The following is a 12404-nucleotide window of genomic DNA, read 5'->3' as shown; positions in this document are numbered from 1 at the left end:
ATAGGCGAAGGATGCGAGAGTTGCCACAAGGGGTGCTACCATTGTTTCAACGATGTCTGTTCCCACATCTCTATCCTTCACCTCATAATATTTTAATAACTCATCGTGACTAACGGTAGCATTTCGATATTCAGTGTGTAAAGCTCGATACACGCTATGAACGAGTGAGTGTTCGAGAGAAGTGACTTCGTTAGTATGTCTATACTTGACGTTTAAATTAGTTAATATGCATCCAATGTTGACGTCTTGCAAGCCAGGTCCACTATGCAGTGACAAAGTATTTTGATTCTTTCACTCAATCGTATATTGTATGCCATCATATCGTTATATAATGCTTAATAATAAAACAGTAAGTTAGATTATTTGGATAAAAACGTAAGGGCCTGAAGATGGCAAAATGAATTGCCGAAACTGGTTGCTTTCAGAATAAAATGAAATATCGTAAATATACGGCTGTTGATGAAGTTTATTGACAATTAAATGTACTTACCAGCCGACCAGCCGATGTCCCCTGGCCGTGATGGACAAACAGAGTCTGACAAGTTTTGTTGTACAAGATTTTGCCACTTTCTTAAAGCTCATAGCTTGACTACTCACAAGGGAAGCAATATTTTATATACCGATTGGAATTCACGTTATCCAGTGTTTTATGGTGCTATACGGTAAGTTAGATTATTTGGATAAAAACGTATGGGCCTGAAGATGGCAAAATGAATTGCCGAAACTGGTTGCTTTCAGAATAAAATGAAATATCGTAAATATACGGCTGTTGATGAAGTTTATTGACATTGAAATGTACTTACCAGCCGATCAGCCGATGTCCCCTGGCCGTGATGGACAAACAGAGACTGACAAGTTTTGTTGTACAAGATTTTGCCACTTTCTTAAAGCTCATAGCTTGACTACTCACAAGGGAAGCAATAATTTATATACCGATTGGAATTCACGTTATCCAGTGCTTTATGGTGCTATACGGTAAGTTTGATTATTTGGATAAAAGCGTACAGGGCCTGAAAATAGCAAAATAAATTGCCGGAAGTGATTGCTTTTTTAATAAAATAAAATATCGTAAAATATACGGCTGTTGGTGGAGTTTATTGACATTGAAAAACACTTGGCAGTGTTCTGTGTTACTTTTATGTAAGGGTTCATTTCTATTCAAAAGTTTTCAAAGGCGTTTGCCACGTTTGGGCATGGAAATGAATCAGTGGTAACAGGTGCAAATTTGTGCCAAACCGGGACTCGAATCACTTAACGTGAATGGTCGCCTTAATCGCCTTAGCCATATGAGCACGCTTTCCATCCGATCCAAATTCCCACCCAGTTGCACTCTAATAGCCTAGCGTCACATACCCTTGAACACTTACTCGTCTTTATATATATATGAAAAGTATAGTTGCTTCTCACCATACAGCGGACATGCTGTGTCGCAGATAGGAACAACAAAAAGACTGTCGGAAATGAGCTTTTGGCCAACAAGGCCTTTGTCGAAAGTAGGCGACACACACACACACACACACACACACACACAGGCGCGCGCGCGCGCGCGCGCGCGCGCACGCAAACACAACTCTCATACACATGATTACAATCTCTGCCAGCTAAAGTCAGCCGGATTCAGCTACTAGAGGCTGTGGTCATGTGTGTGTGAGTTGCGTTTGCGTGTGTTTGTAATGCCTATCTGCGACTCAGGTTCTCCGCTATACAGTGATAGCAACTATCCTTTTCATGATACTGTTAAACTGCACCCTGGATTTTCCATTGCTTTATACAGGGTGGCACACGAAATGTGTTGCCAATTGTTTCTTTCACAATTTACTACGCACATTAGATATCCCGCTGGTATCTCCACAGCAGTACCAGCAGAGCTTGGAAAAACAAATGAGTTACGAAATGACGTGTAGTTCACGATACTACTGCTAGGAGACTAGTAAGCAGCAATAGCTGACAATGGAAGACTGACGTCACAGCAAAGATCGGCAACTGGGTAACTTTTTCATGAAAGGAAAAGCCTTGTTGTGGCTCAGAGGCGTTTTCGGCAACAGTTTAACACACGATCGGTCCCTTGCAAGAAGGCCATCCACAGGTTGTACCATAAATTTGTACAGGAAGGAACAGTATTGGAAGGCGAAGCGACCTCGGCCTAAGACTGTTTGTTCGCCGAAGAAAATTAAAGCGGTACGAGTTGCTGTACAGAGAAGTCCCGGGAAATCGTGTAGAAAGGCAGCAGTGCAACTGGGAATATCCAGACGCTCCGTTCAACGCATTCTTAAAAGTGACCTCCATATGTACCCATACAAGATGACCTGTGTACAGAAGCTCACTGAAGAACACAAGCAGCAGAGACTACTGTTTGCTCAGTGGGCGGAGGATAGGGAAGAAACCCTCGACAACGCTTGGTTTTCAGACGAGGCGCATTTTCATTTAGATGGTGTGGTTAACAAACAAAATGTACGCTTTTGGGCCATTGAAAATCCACAAGTGCTTCATGAACGACAACATTATGCTCTGAGGATTACAGCGTGGGCAGCAATTTCCAGTCACGGACTTACTGGACTCTTTTTCTTTGAAGAAACTGTGAACAGCGAGCGTTGTTTGAGCATGGTTCGCAATAGCTTCATTCCACAGCTTCTTGCTACTGCCTTGCCCTTCAACACGCAATGTTTCATGCAAGATGGAGCAAGGCCACATACTGGAAACACTGTGTTGGAGTTTTTACACGAGCATTTCGAGCATTTCGACATGCGGATCATTTCACTCAGGTTTCCAGGTCGCTTCAATGACGGACAAAATAGCCCCCCCCCCCCCCCCCCCCCCGCCCAATAGTCCAGACCTCAATCCATGTGACTTTTTTCTTTGGGGGTACCTAAAGGAAAAAATTTTCCCAAAACGTTCACGTGATTTAATGGAGCTCAGAAGACTTATTCTTCAAGCTTGCAGTGAAATTACGGAAGACACGTACCGTAGGATAATCACTAACTTCAGTGTTTGTTTGAAGGAAGTTGGAAACGAAATGATGGACATATTGAGCAAGTGCTGAGTTAGAACAAATCTCCATGGACGGCTCTTCACTGTAGTATATGTTCCTTTCAGATTGTATTGACAATAAAGTTTATATTCAAAAATGAAATGGTGACACATTTCGTGCGCCACCCTGTATATATGCCTGAAAGAGAGGGCACAACATATATGTATACGTCATTTCCTTTAAATTCTTCATGCTGTAAGTTGTCGCGACATGATACATCGTTTCTTTATGAACGACTGAACAGCGACATCGGCTTTTTGGAATGCTTCCCTGACATTAAATCACTTATTCTGGATCGTCGTGGTTACTACACACTTCTCTTCTGCTCCAGTGATTACACAGCCAATTTCAGCTGCCCTTGCACTGCTCGCGCTATGTTTACGCGTTTGCTAGAAATTAGTCTTCTAGAGTAATTGATGAATATTTTTCCCACAGAGAAGCTGTACCTCTCTGACCCGGCAGCAGTGCAGGAGCTCAGCGACAACTTCGTGCTGGCCGTGGCTCCAATCCTGCACCTGCCGACGGCCGAAGAACGCGAGGAGGCGGCACTCAAGATGCGAGACTTTTACTTTGGCCATGAAAATATCAGCATCGACGATGCCCAAGCTATTACTGATGTAAGTCTGAACAACACTACAGAAGTGGCTTTGGAAGAATTGCTTCTTGTGAACTGCATTATTTTTGTCATCAGTCTTCTGCACGCAGCGAATTCTTGAGGTAACCGAATCTTGAAAACAGGATCAGCGACAACAACAGAGCATTTAATCGAATCCTCTCCCCTGTCTAGACCCATCCTTGAATATAACCATAAGTTATGGCGCTGATTTAAAATGTCGTAAAATATTGTATTAACAACATATGTAAGAGCGCAGCCTGGCCGCAATAAATCTAAAATTACTCTGGGTGTCTGGAGTAGCCAGGTTGGGTCTCTACAGTGACTCCAGCTCATGCCTCATGTGGATCCCAAACGTCCTTGTCGCTCGGCGATGATATGAGAAAAGGTGTTCCATAGATGGACGATTAATAATACGGTGTGCTGGTGAATAGGGAGCAGTCTGATGCACCTTTACAAGCTGCCAATGGATAATGAGTGGCGGTTCCCCAGCTTCAGCACAAAGACTAGGTATGGGGCTGGTCAGCCAGCTTGATACCCTTATGGTGTATAGCATCTGTGGCTTTCAGATGATAAAGCCTCGCTGACCCCAATGCTGCTCACCCATAATTTACCCGTGATTGCACGAAAGCACTGTAAAACCCGAGCAATCGCTCCTCAAGATCTGTGGCTAAGGTACGTTGAGATATTCAGTGCTTTCTGGATTCTTGCCTCCAGGTCCTTTATGTGTGGTTACCATGACAGTTTTAAATCAACAATGAGGCCCAGAAGTCTCAGCCACTCCATAAACTGTACAACTGTGTCCTTCACGTGTAAGTCAAGTAAATTAAAAATATAACGAGAGCGATGAAAATTAATATAAAAAGTTATCTGCAGAAAATGTAAAACCTTTCTTTGCAGCCCACTCATTCAGTTAAGTTGTAATTGACGGGTCGCTGTCGCAGTGTTGGAAGAGGAACGAAAACCTGTATACTGAATCTTTTTTACTATGGTATATTTTATAAATATGGGTGAATATTATTATGGAATTATGGAAATTCATGCTTCGGCTAGCCTAAATTTTGATGAATGTAACCTAATCTTATAGTATATTCATTTATTGGCAATAGTTCAGTAATTGAATGACTGTTAAGCAAATTTCTTCAAGCTTAATGTATCCCAATTAAATTTTCTATTCTACTATTATTTAATTATACGCATGAGACTAGCTGCTTTCAATACTTAAATATTCACACACAACTATTAGTACGTGGAATAATTAGAGGTATCACTTCTTATCCTTAATTAAAAATAAATGAATTAGATATTTCACACACACGCCACTTTTTTTGACTTTATAATAAAAATTATTTTGATCAGAACATGCACACAATACTATTGAACGCACAATATTATCACTTCACTTCTTAATGTATTTTACACTTTTTAGCTTTTTTTTTTTTGCTTGAACTAAACATAAGTAGGCAAGCACCGCGTTTAAAAACGGTAAATTTGTGTTTTTTGTAATCTCAGGGAAATTTCTGTCTTCGCTCCTCGCGAGAAATTCAGAATAATTTGATTTAATCTCGTGAGTATCACGTTGACACCGCAGTAAAAAAAGTATTAAAGAAATAGCTATAACATTTATAAATTGGAAATACTGGGATTGCTATTACGAAATGAAAGCAGAAATATTAAATTAAACAATTATTATTTAACGAAGTAAATAATTTGTACGGAAATCTAACATGTGAATAATTCTCAGTTTTAAACATTACAAAGAATTGTGCCGTATCTCGGCGAAATACTTGGAAATTACAATAATCTTAGCTCAACTCTGGAGCGAAAGAATAAAGCATTCATAATAAGGTCTTATTAGTACTAGCAATTGGCGATAATTATAGAATGATTAAATAAATTCCCAGCAGGAATACAAGTTTAGTTCATTCGAACAAAATGGAAGAACATAGGAGTCTGATAGCTTAAGATGCTGTCGGAAAGGCGCGCGATTAAAGAAGAGAAAGAAAAGACGAGCGCGCATTCTTATATAGAACAAAATTCAGATGATCATGATACGCCGCTCTCATTATTCTGGCCGTACATATTCGCTGACTTGCAGCGCAGTTCATTGACTCAGTGGTTAAATTATATCTTTAAACCCTAATATTTCGATAGAAAAAGAAAATAGTATGTTATTACATCGCGGGCATGGCACAATATTATACCTGCAAAATCGTTCACAAATAAGGAACACTGCACAGGACTCCTTACCGCAAGCGTTCTATAGGGTGAACATTAATAAAACCGACGAACTGTAGGGGCAGATTTGCGACTGGAAATGGAGAAAAGAAGGTCCTATGAACATGTTGAAAATACTTCGTTACCGCGGTAGCACCATGTGCTGATGAATGACAGTTCCTCTGACCACGTGCTACGTGTTCCTTGTGTGCTGCTCGCTGTGTGATTGACGCAGCGTTCAGTAAACCGCAGAATGGTCCGGTATTCATATCGGGAACAAGCAGACATGATGACTATGTACACCCAAGCAGATAGAAACTATCGAGAGGCAGCACGGCTATACCAAAACAAGTGCCCTCACAGACGTCAACCATATAACACATTTCAACCCCTTTTTGGTCGTCTGTGTGATCATGAGGCCTTTAAGTCAGGCGAAGGTGCCGGAGGCGACGGACTGTACGTACACCACATTTGGGGGACCGGGTTCTACAGAATATTGAGACAAAACCTCAATACAAACTCCAGGCAAGTAGCGTGTCAACATGGCGTAAGCCAAAGTACAATTATGTGTGCCCTGCATGACAACCGCTACTATCCCTGTCAGCTGCAACGTCGCAAATGTGTCGCAGATGTGATGCACCACTGTTCTGTGTTCTGTGACAATTTTTTGTCCTTTCACGAACACTGTCCATTTCCGGGCCCATGTTCATACGATCTTTTTTCCTCCATTTCCACTCAGGAATCCGTCCTTGCACTTCATCGGTTTTATTAATCTTCACACTGTATAGTTTATGGCTGTGGCAAAGAGGATAATACTCACGACACTTCCCTACGAACACCATTCACTTGCTGAAAAGTGTTTGACGACGTCACCAACTCTGTACATAAAAAAGCGTTTTGGCCAGAAGGACCGAATGAATACGGGTAGTTGACCACCAAAGCCCCATTGGTGAAGCTGTGCTAGAATACAGCCCCTGTAAAATGCTGTCTGCGTAGAAAAGACTCCCAGATAGCCGCCTCTAGCAGGATAAGGTTGTCACAGTGGATCGACTCCTCTTGAATCCACTCTGAGAGAGGCTAATCAGCTGTCTGGTCTCCAGACCAGAAGACTGTTGACCATACATTCCATGTTCTTTCCTGTACTTGGAACAATCAGTTGTGTTTGGAAATGCCCTTAGCAAGACGAAACAAGCCCCTACAAACGGGACGGTCGATGTAAACGATACTACATAGGAGCAAATGTAGAAAAATAAAAAGTTTTCAGTCAGTAATGACGAAATGATGATGACTGATTGAAGTACCCTGACTGACTTCCAAAACACAATAATAGCAAGCACACAGGACAAATGCCTTTCGATAGGAACCCAAAACAACCGCTGCTTTGTTGTTGAATCATCTCTTACAATAGCTATGGAACAAAAATAATATTAAAATCAAATGTCCTCGTTCAGTCACACAGACTATAATCCTTCGTGTTGTTATTGTTGTCACCTTCAGTTCAAAGACTGGTTCGGTGAAGCTCTCCACGTACCACGTTAACTGCTCAAAGAAAAGGTTTTGCACCATCCTCACGAGCTGCACATTGTGTTCGCTTTTTTAAAATAGTTAACCTCTTTCTCAACAATCTTTCGTCCACAGGAGATCGATCTGCACAGCCCCCTGGGTAAAGGAGTTACAAATAACCCTACATTCTCTGTGAGTTCCGTAGAGCTCGTTGTGCCTCCAATCGTGAAAGTGACAATGAGGCTTTTGTACACTGCTCTGTGTGTTAACATGTCTAGAAGAGTTAAGAGTATTCCAAGTTTATACCGTACCCTTATTGTCGCTTTACGGCAAGGATTGTCGGCACCAGCCGTTGCCAGCCAAACTGACATACACCACATCGCCATCATCCGAGCTGTCACCCTCTACCGTAAGACAGAACACCAAGATCTGCCTAGTAGTGGTCGCCAGCTCATGTCCACCAACATACAAATTATGAGCTCTACCTCGACGAGAATTAGGTAGACATACCAATTGCCATTTCTGGAGGCAAGTGGGAGAACTGCGTAGACACAGACAGTAGGTGCTATCCTCCACACGATCTACTTTGTTTCTAGGCGTCCACTACTAACGATATTTGCAAACCCTCCAGCACAACAGTGTGCATAGGAGATGGCCAAGGGAACTCTTGGAACAGTATCTGAGTCAGTGGCGTTGAATTCTCTTCACCGACATGTGCAGGATTTGTCCGATACCTTATGACCGCTATAGAACAGTGTAGAGGAGGCCACGAACCAGTGTACGTCTTAGGAATGCCATCCCACGAGTTCGACAGGGAGGTGAGTTAGGCAGATTTTGAGCTGATATCATGTACAAACGTTGCACTCATCTCACCTCTATCAAGGGTAATTTGGGTATGGTGTCCCGTCATATTGTAAAGTAACTCTCACTGAATAAATCTGATGTTTCGGCCTCAGTTACGTTGGTCTTCCTCTGGGTCTACTGAGTCACCACACCCAGAAAACTGTTACGTAAACTGACTACGGTTGTGGGAGCCTATGGTGCTGACGGCTGTGCAGTATCGGTACGGGATACTAGAATCTGTTGTCCAGCCCTACAGTCAACATTTCGGCGATGGGTTTCTTTCAAGACGATAAAGGACGAGCGAACTCCATTCCTAGGTTGATAACACCTTCCTCTAGGAGGTTGTGGTATCTACTATCATGAACCTGACTGAACATATGTCTGACAAGTTGATATTTGCAGTACGTGGTCACAGTAACCCTCTTCTCACAGCGAATGATCTCATGACGACCGCTGCCATAGAGTGAGGCAGCAACATCATGCAACCTTGAGGACATCATGCCAACGGGCGGGGGTGGGAGCACAGGAATATTCCAGTGCTCAGGGTGTGTCTAAATGGTAATGAATGTTACCAGCAGCAGATCATGGCTTGCTTGGCTTGCTTTTTATAAGTATACTGGTGTTATGTTTTTATGTCACAGTATTTTTAAGTCATAAGTTAATTCTTTCATGTCCATTCTTGTCTATTGGGTAGAGGACTGGGCTCCTGCCCTGAAGGTCCCAGGTTCAACCCCAAACTCAATCCAGTCCTTCTGAGATAACCCAGAGCCATCTCAGCCTGCAGTCAAATGAGTACCAGGGATTTTTCCTAGGGATAAAAGGCGAGCGGGGCGATAGGGTCGCTATTCTACCCCTCTAGTGCCACAGCAAAGAAAAGCTGCACTCTACCCGCACTCAGGGCAATAACCCAGTCACGAACTTGTGCCACGGACTTAACATTTCTTTTGTTACAGCACAGAAGAGCAAGAGGTACAAATTAGATAAATAACATTAAAACTGATTCACGTAGCCACAGGCAAACTCAAGTCATGTCAGAGACAGAGGTGGAAGCGAGAAGCGAGTCATTATGAAGCATGAGGTTCAGCTCGACGACACTGTCTGCCGAGTACGGAATAAGCATTCAGCAGAAAAGAGGACGGAAAACCAAAGGAAGAGAGACAAGCATGTTCGTTAGCCCTTAATGCATGTTGCAAGAAACTGTATCCCTTTTAACAGCCTGTTAAGTGAATGTGCCAGAATAAGGAGGACACATTCGGTCATTACGAGCCAAGCTTTTCGTCATAGCCTCAAGCTAGCTCCCTTCAAACACTGCAGCTCTCCAGCTCTTGTCATGAGTCGATCACTGAGACTGTTGGCATCGCAGCAACAGCACTCGATTCCATTATTACGATACTGAAATGGATCTAGATTCCATGAAGTGAATCTAGATGCTCCAGTACAGTCTATTGACTTGCCAAAGATATACTCAGGATGGTGGTCCTCACCGGATGAATTTCACGCTGCTCACCGTCTACCATCTTCTGATGAAGAAGCTGACAGTCTTCCGACAACACCACATCGCAGAGTGCTGCAGGTACTGGACTTCAATGCAGAAACCAGCAATATGGTCTCTTGAGATCCTCATCAAAGAATCTGCAAGTAGAAGACAAATGGAGTCTGCCGAGTATAGTCGCACATTTTTCTACAATGAAAGGAGGGAGTGTTACCAACAGCGTACTACAAATCCCGGTTTTGCTAGGTGAAGGGGAGGAGGATGTTTATTTTCCACAAAGGGCATTTACACTACAAGCAATCCAGATATGAGACACTACTAATACTAACACAAGACATAATATATGTAAAAATTTGCAAACTGTTCTACATTGCTAGACTGGAAACGGAGTCTTGGTAATCCTGTACGGCAGGTGTAGCTTTCTTCCGGACGATGCACGTTTCCTCACTATGAGTTTACAAGACAGACTGTATGTCCCCAACATTCCTTGTCCAGATCTCTTGTGTGAGTGGACAAAATAAATTCAGTAACCTCATGTTTATGAACTAGAGTTATTTTCAGTTTATTAAATGAGCAGTTATTTGCAATTGTTAAGCGAGCTATTATGTAACCATAAGATCAAAAATCAAAACAGCTGGAGCTGTCAACTGTCTAGATCACTGAAGAGCCTGTCACAAGCGTAACATGCTGTCAATATTGATACGTGGTACTTCCTAGAATTAAGGAAAACGAAGAAGGGAGGACCCATCAATATAGCTTCGTTTTCATACAACCTATTTATTTAACAATATACAAACTGTGTTTAACAGATAATCGAATCATTTAACCATAAAATTCTCTTTAAGAAATGAACAACTTTGCAAATTTCTTTTGACCTTAAACCTTAAGTCGAATAAGCTTTTAATCTTTGCAAAAGAAATCTGAAGTGCTGTAGAGCAAAACAGCAGACAATATGATAATGGTTACAAGACGGCCGGATCTGCCTGTTCGACGCTCAGATGCCTTTGGGTGTTGAAATCTACCCGGGGTAGGGAGGAGATCAACTGACCCTACGACTACCGACATCAAGTACATCGCAGGTGAGTCATCAAGCGTCATCGTAGAACTCGGAGTGGGGCTAAGCACACGCTGCAGCCTGCTCGAGAACCACTTCGCGCTCGGCAGCCGCCGCCCCTCTCGCCGGCAACCGCCAGATTCGCAGACATCATCTCCTGGGTGTCCAAATGCTGTCCTGACTCGTCGGATGTCAGCCAGTAACCAACAAGCATCTGAATTAGCAACGGCCTAGGCTGCTGCAGAAGAATGACGACTTATAAACATTGTGAATAAATAACTGAACTCTAGCAGTGTTTTACTGGCATCGTTGACGCTTCACAGGTTCCCAATAGCTTTCGTGACTTCAAGCACAGGTGTCTCCGTCCAATCCTCTGTTCTTTTTAAGTTAATTCTTTCATTCTCTGCTCCTCTTGAACCTCAGCCCAGAAACGTTCATAAAAATGCAGGCGGTGAAAACTTCTTTTTGATAAGTTTAGACCTTGTATACTATACCATATGAACTATTCGGTCATTATCTAACAGGAAATGAGCAAGCAGTTTCTGCTATCTCTCTCGTGGCCTAATTATTTAGATTTGTGAAGTAATTTCTTTTGTGTGTTCCAGATGTGTACCGACATATACTGGGGCGAGCCAGCTGATGCTACCGTGAGGGCGGCATCTAACCACTCCGACGCTGGACCTATCTACTACCACCTGTTCGATTACCGAGGACCGGAGATAGGCAACGGCACGTACGGTATGTCTGTCATACAACAACTAACAACGAACAAGTGCTTTTGTGACGATTCACAGTGACACTGTTTCCACTTTAACCCTTCTCCTCTGTCATTACGCACCTGCTCTTACTCTTTAGCCTTTGATTAAAAAGATTAAAAAATACTTTAACAAGGATAAAAATTATTGTTTGATGAGTTGTGCTATTGAAATTGTAAGGATGGTGGAGCTGTGATTAAGCTAAAAGACCCTGGTCCAGAAACTTCTGAGTCGAAAGTCATAAGGGGAATCGTTCTGATAATTATGACAGTGGAATACATGAGTTGGTCGTGCTTCAGCTAAAATTTTAGGATAGGAAACTCTCAGAGGTGGGCTGCAAAATGCATGCATTCGTCCAGTAGAAGACACGTGTCTCACACTGTCCAGGATTGTTGGTTGGTTGGTTTGGGAGGAGCGGATCAAACAGCAAGGTCATCGGTCCCATCGGAGTAGTGAAGGGTGAGCAAGGAAGTCGGCTGTGCCCTTTCATAGGAACCATCCCGGCATTTGTCTGAAGCGAATCAGGGAAATTACGGAAAACCTAAATCAGGATGGTCGGTCGCGGATTTGGCCGTCGTCCTCCCGAATGCGAGTCCAGTGTGCTAACCAGTGTCGAGGATGAACAAGTGCTCATGGTGCTTCCGGATGCAATGAAGAGCACAGGGTGCAGCCACCTGCAGGTGGTGGCTCGTGTCGGCACTAATGACGTGTGTCGCTTTGGATCTGAGGAAATTCTCTCTGTATTCCAGCGGCTATCTGATTTGGTGAAGGCTGCCGGTCTTGCTTACGAGATGAAGGCAGAGCTCATCATCTGCAGCATCGTTGACAGAACCGACTGCGGTCCTTTGGTGCAGAGCCGGGTGGAGGGTCTGAATCAGAGGCTCAGACGGTTTTGCGAC

General features: G+C 43.1%; 1 protein-coding gene across 2 annotated transcripts in view; it reads left to right on the top strand.

Annotated features, from left to right (window-relative positions):
- LOC126282201 (cholinesterase 1-like) overlaps positions 1-12404 on the top strand; it is an 80155-nt gene that overhangs the window by 51347 nt on the left and 16404 nt on the right. For both annotated transcript variants that reach the window (XM_049981734.1, XM_049981735.1), the window contains 2 exons: positions 3464-3645; positions 11356-11488. In XM_049981734.1, the coding sequence (XP_049837691.1) occupies positions 3464-3645; positions 11356-11488 (315 nt within the window). The remainder of the gene's footprint in view (positions 1-3463; positions 3646-11355; positions 11489-12404) is intronic.

Source organism: Schistocerca gregaria, chromosome 7 (genome assembly GCF_023897955.1).
Source record: "Schistocerca gregaria isolate iqSchGreg1 chromosome 7, iqSchGreg1.2, whole genome shotgun sequence".
NCBI lineage: Eukaryota > Metazoa > Arthropoda > Insecta > Orthoptera > Acrididae > Schistocerca > Schistocerca gregaria.
This window is presented reverse-complemented; position numbering and strand designations above follow the sequence as displayed.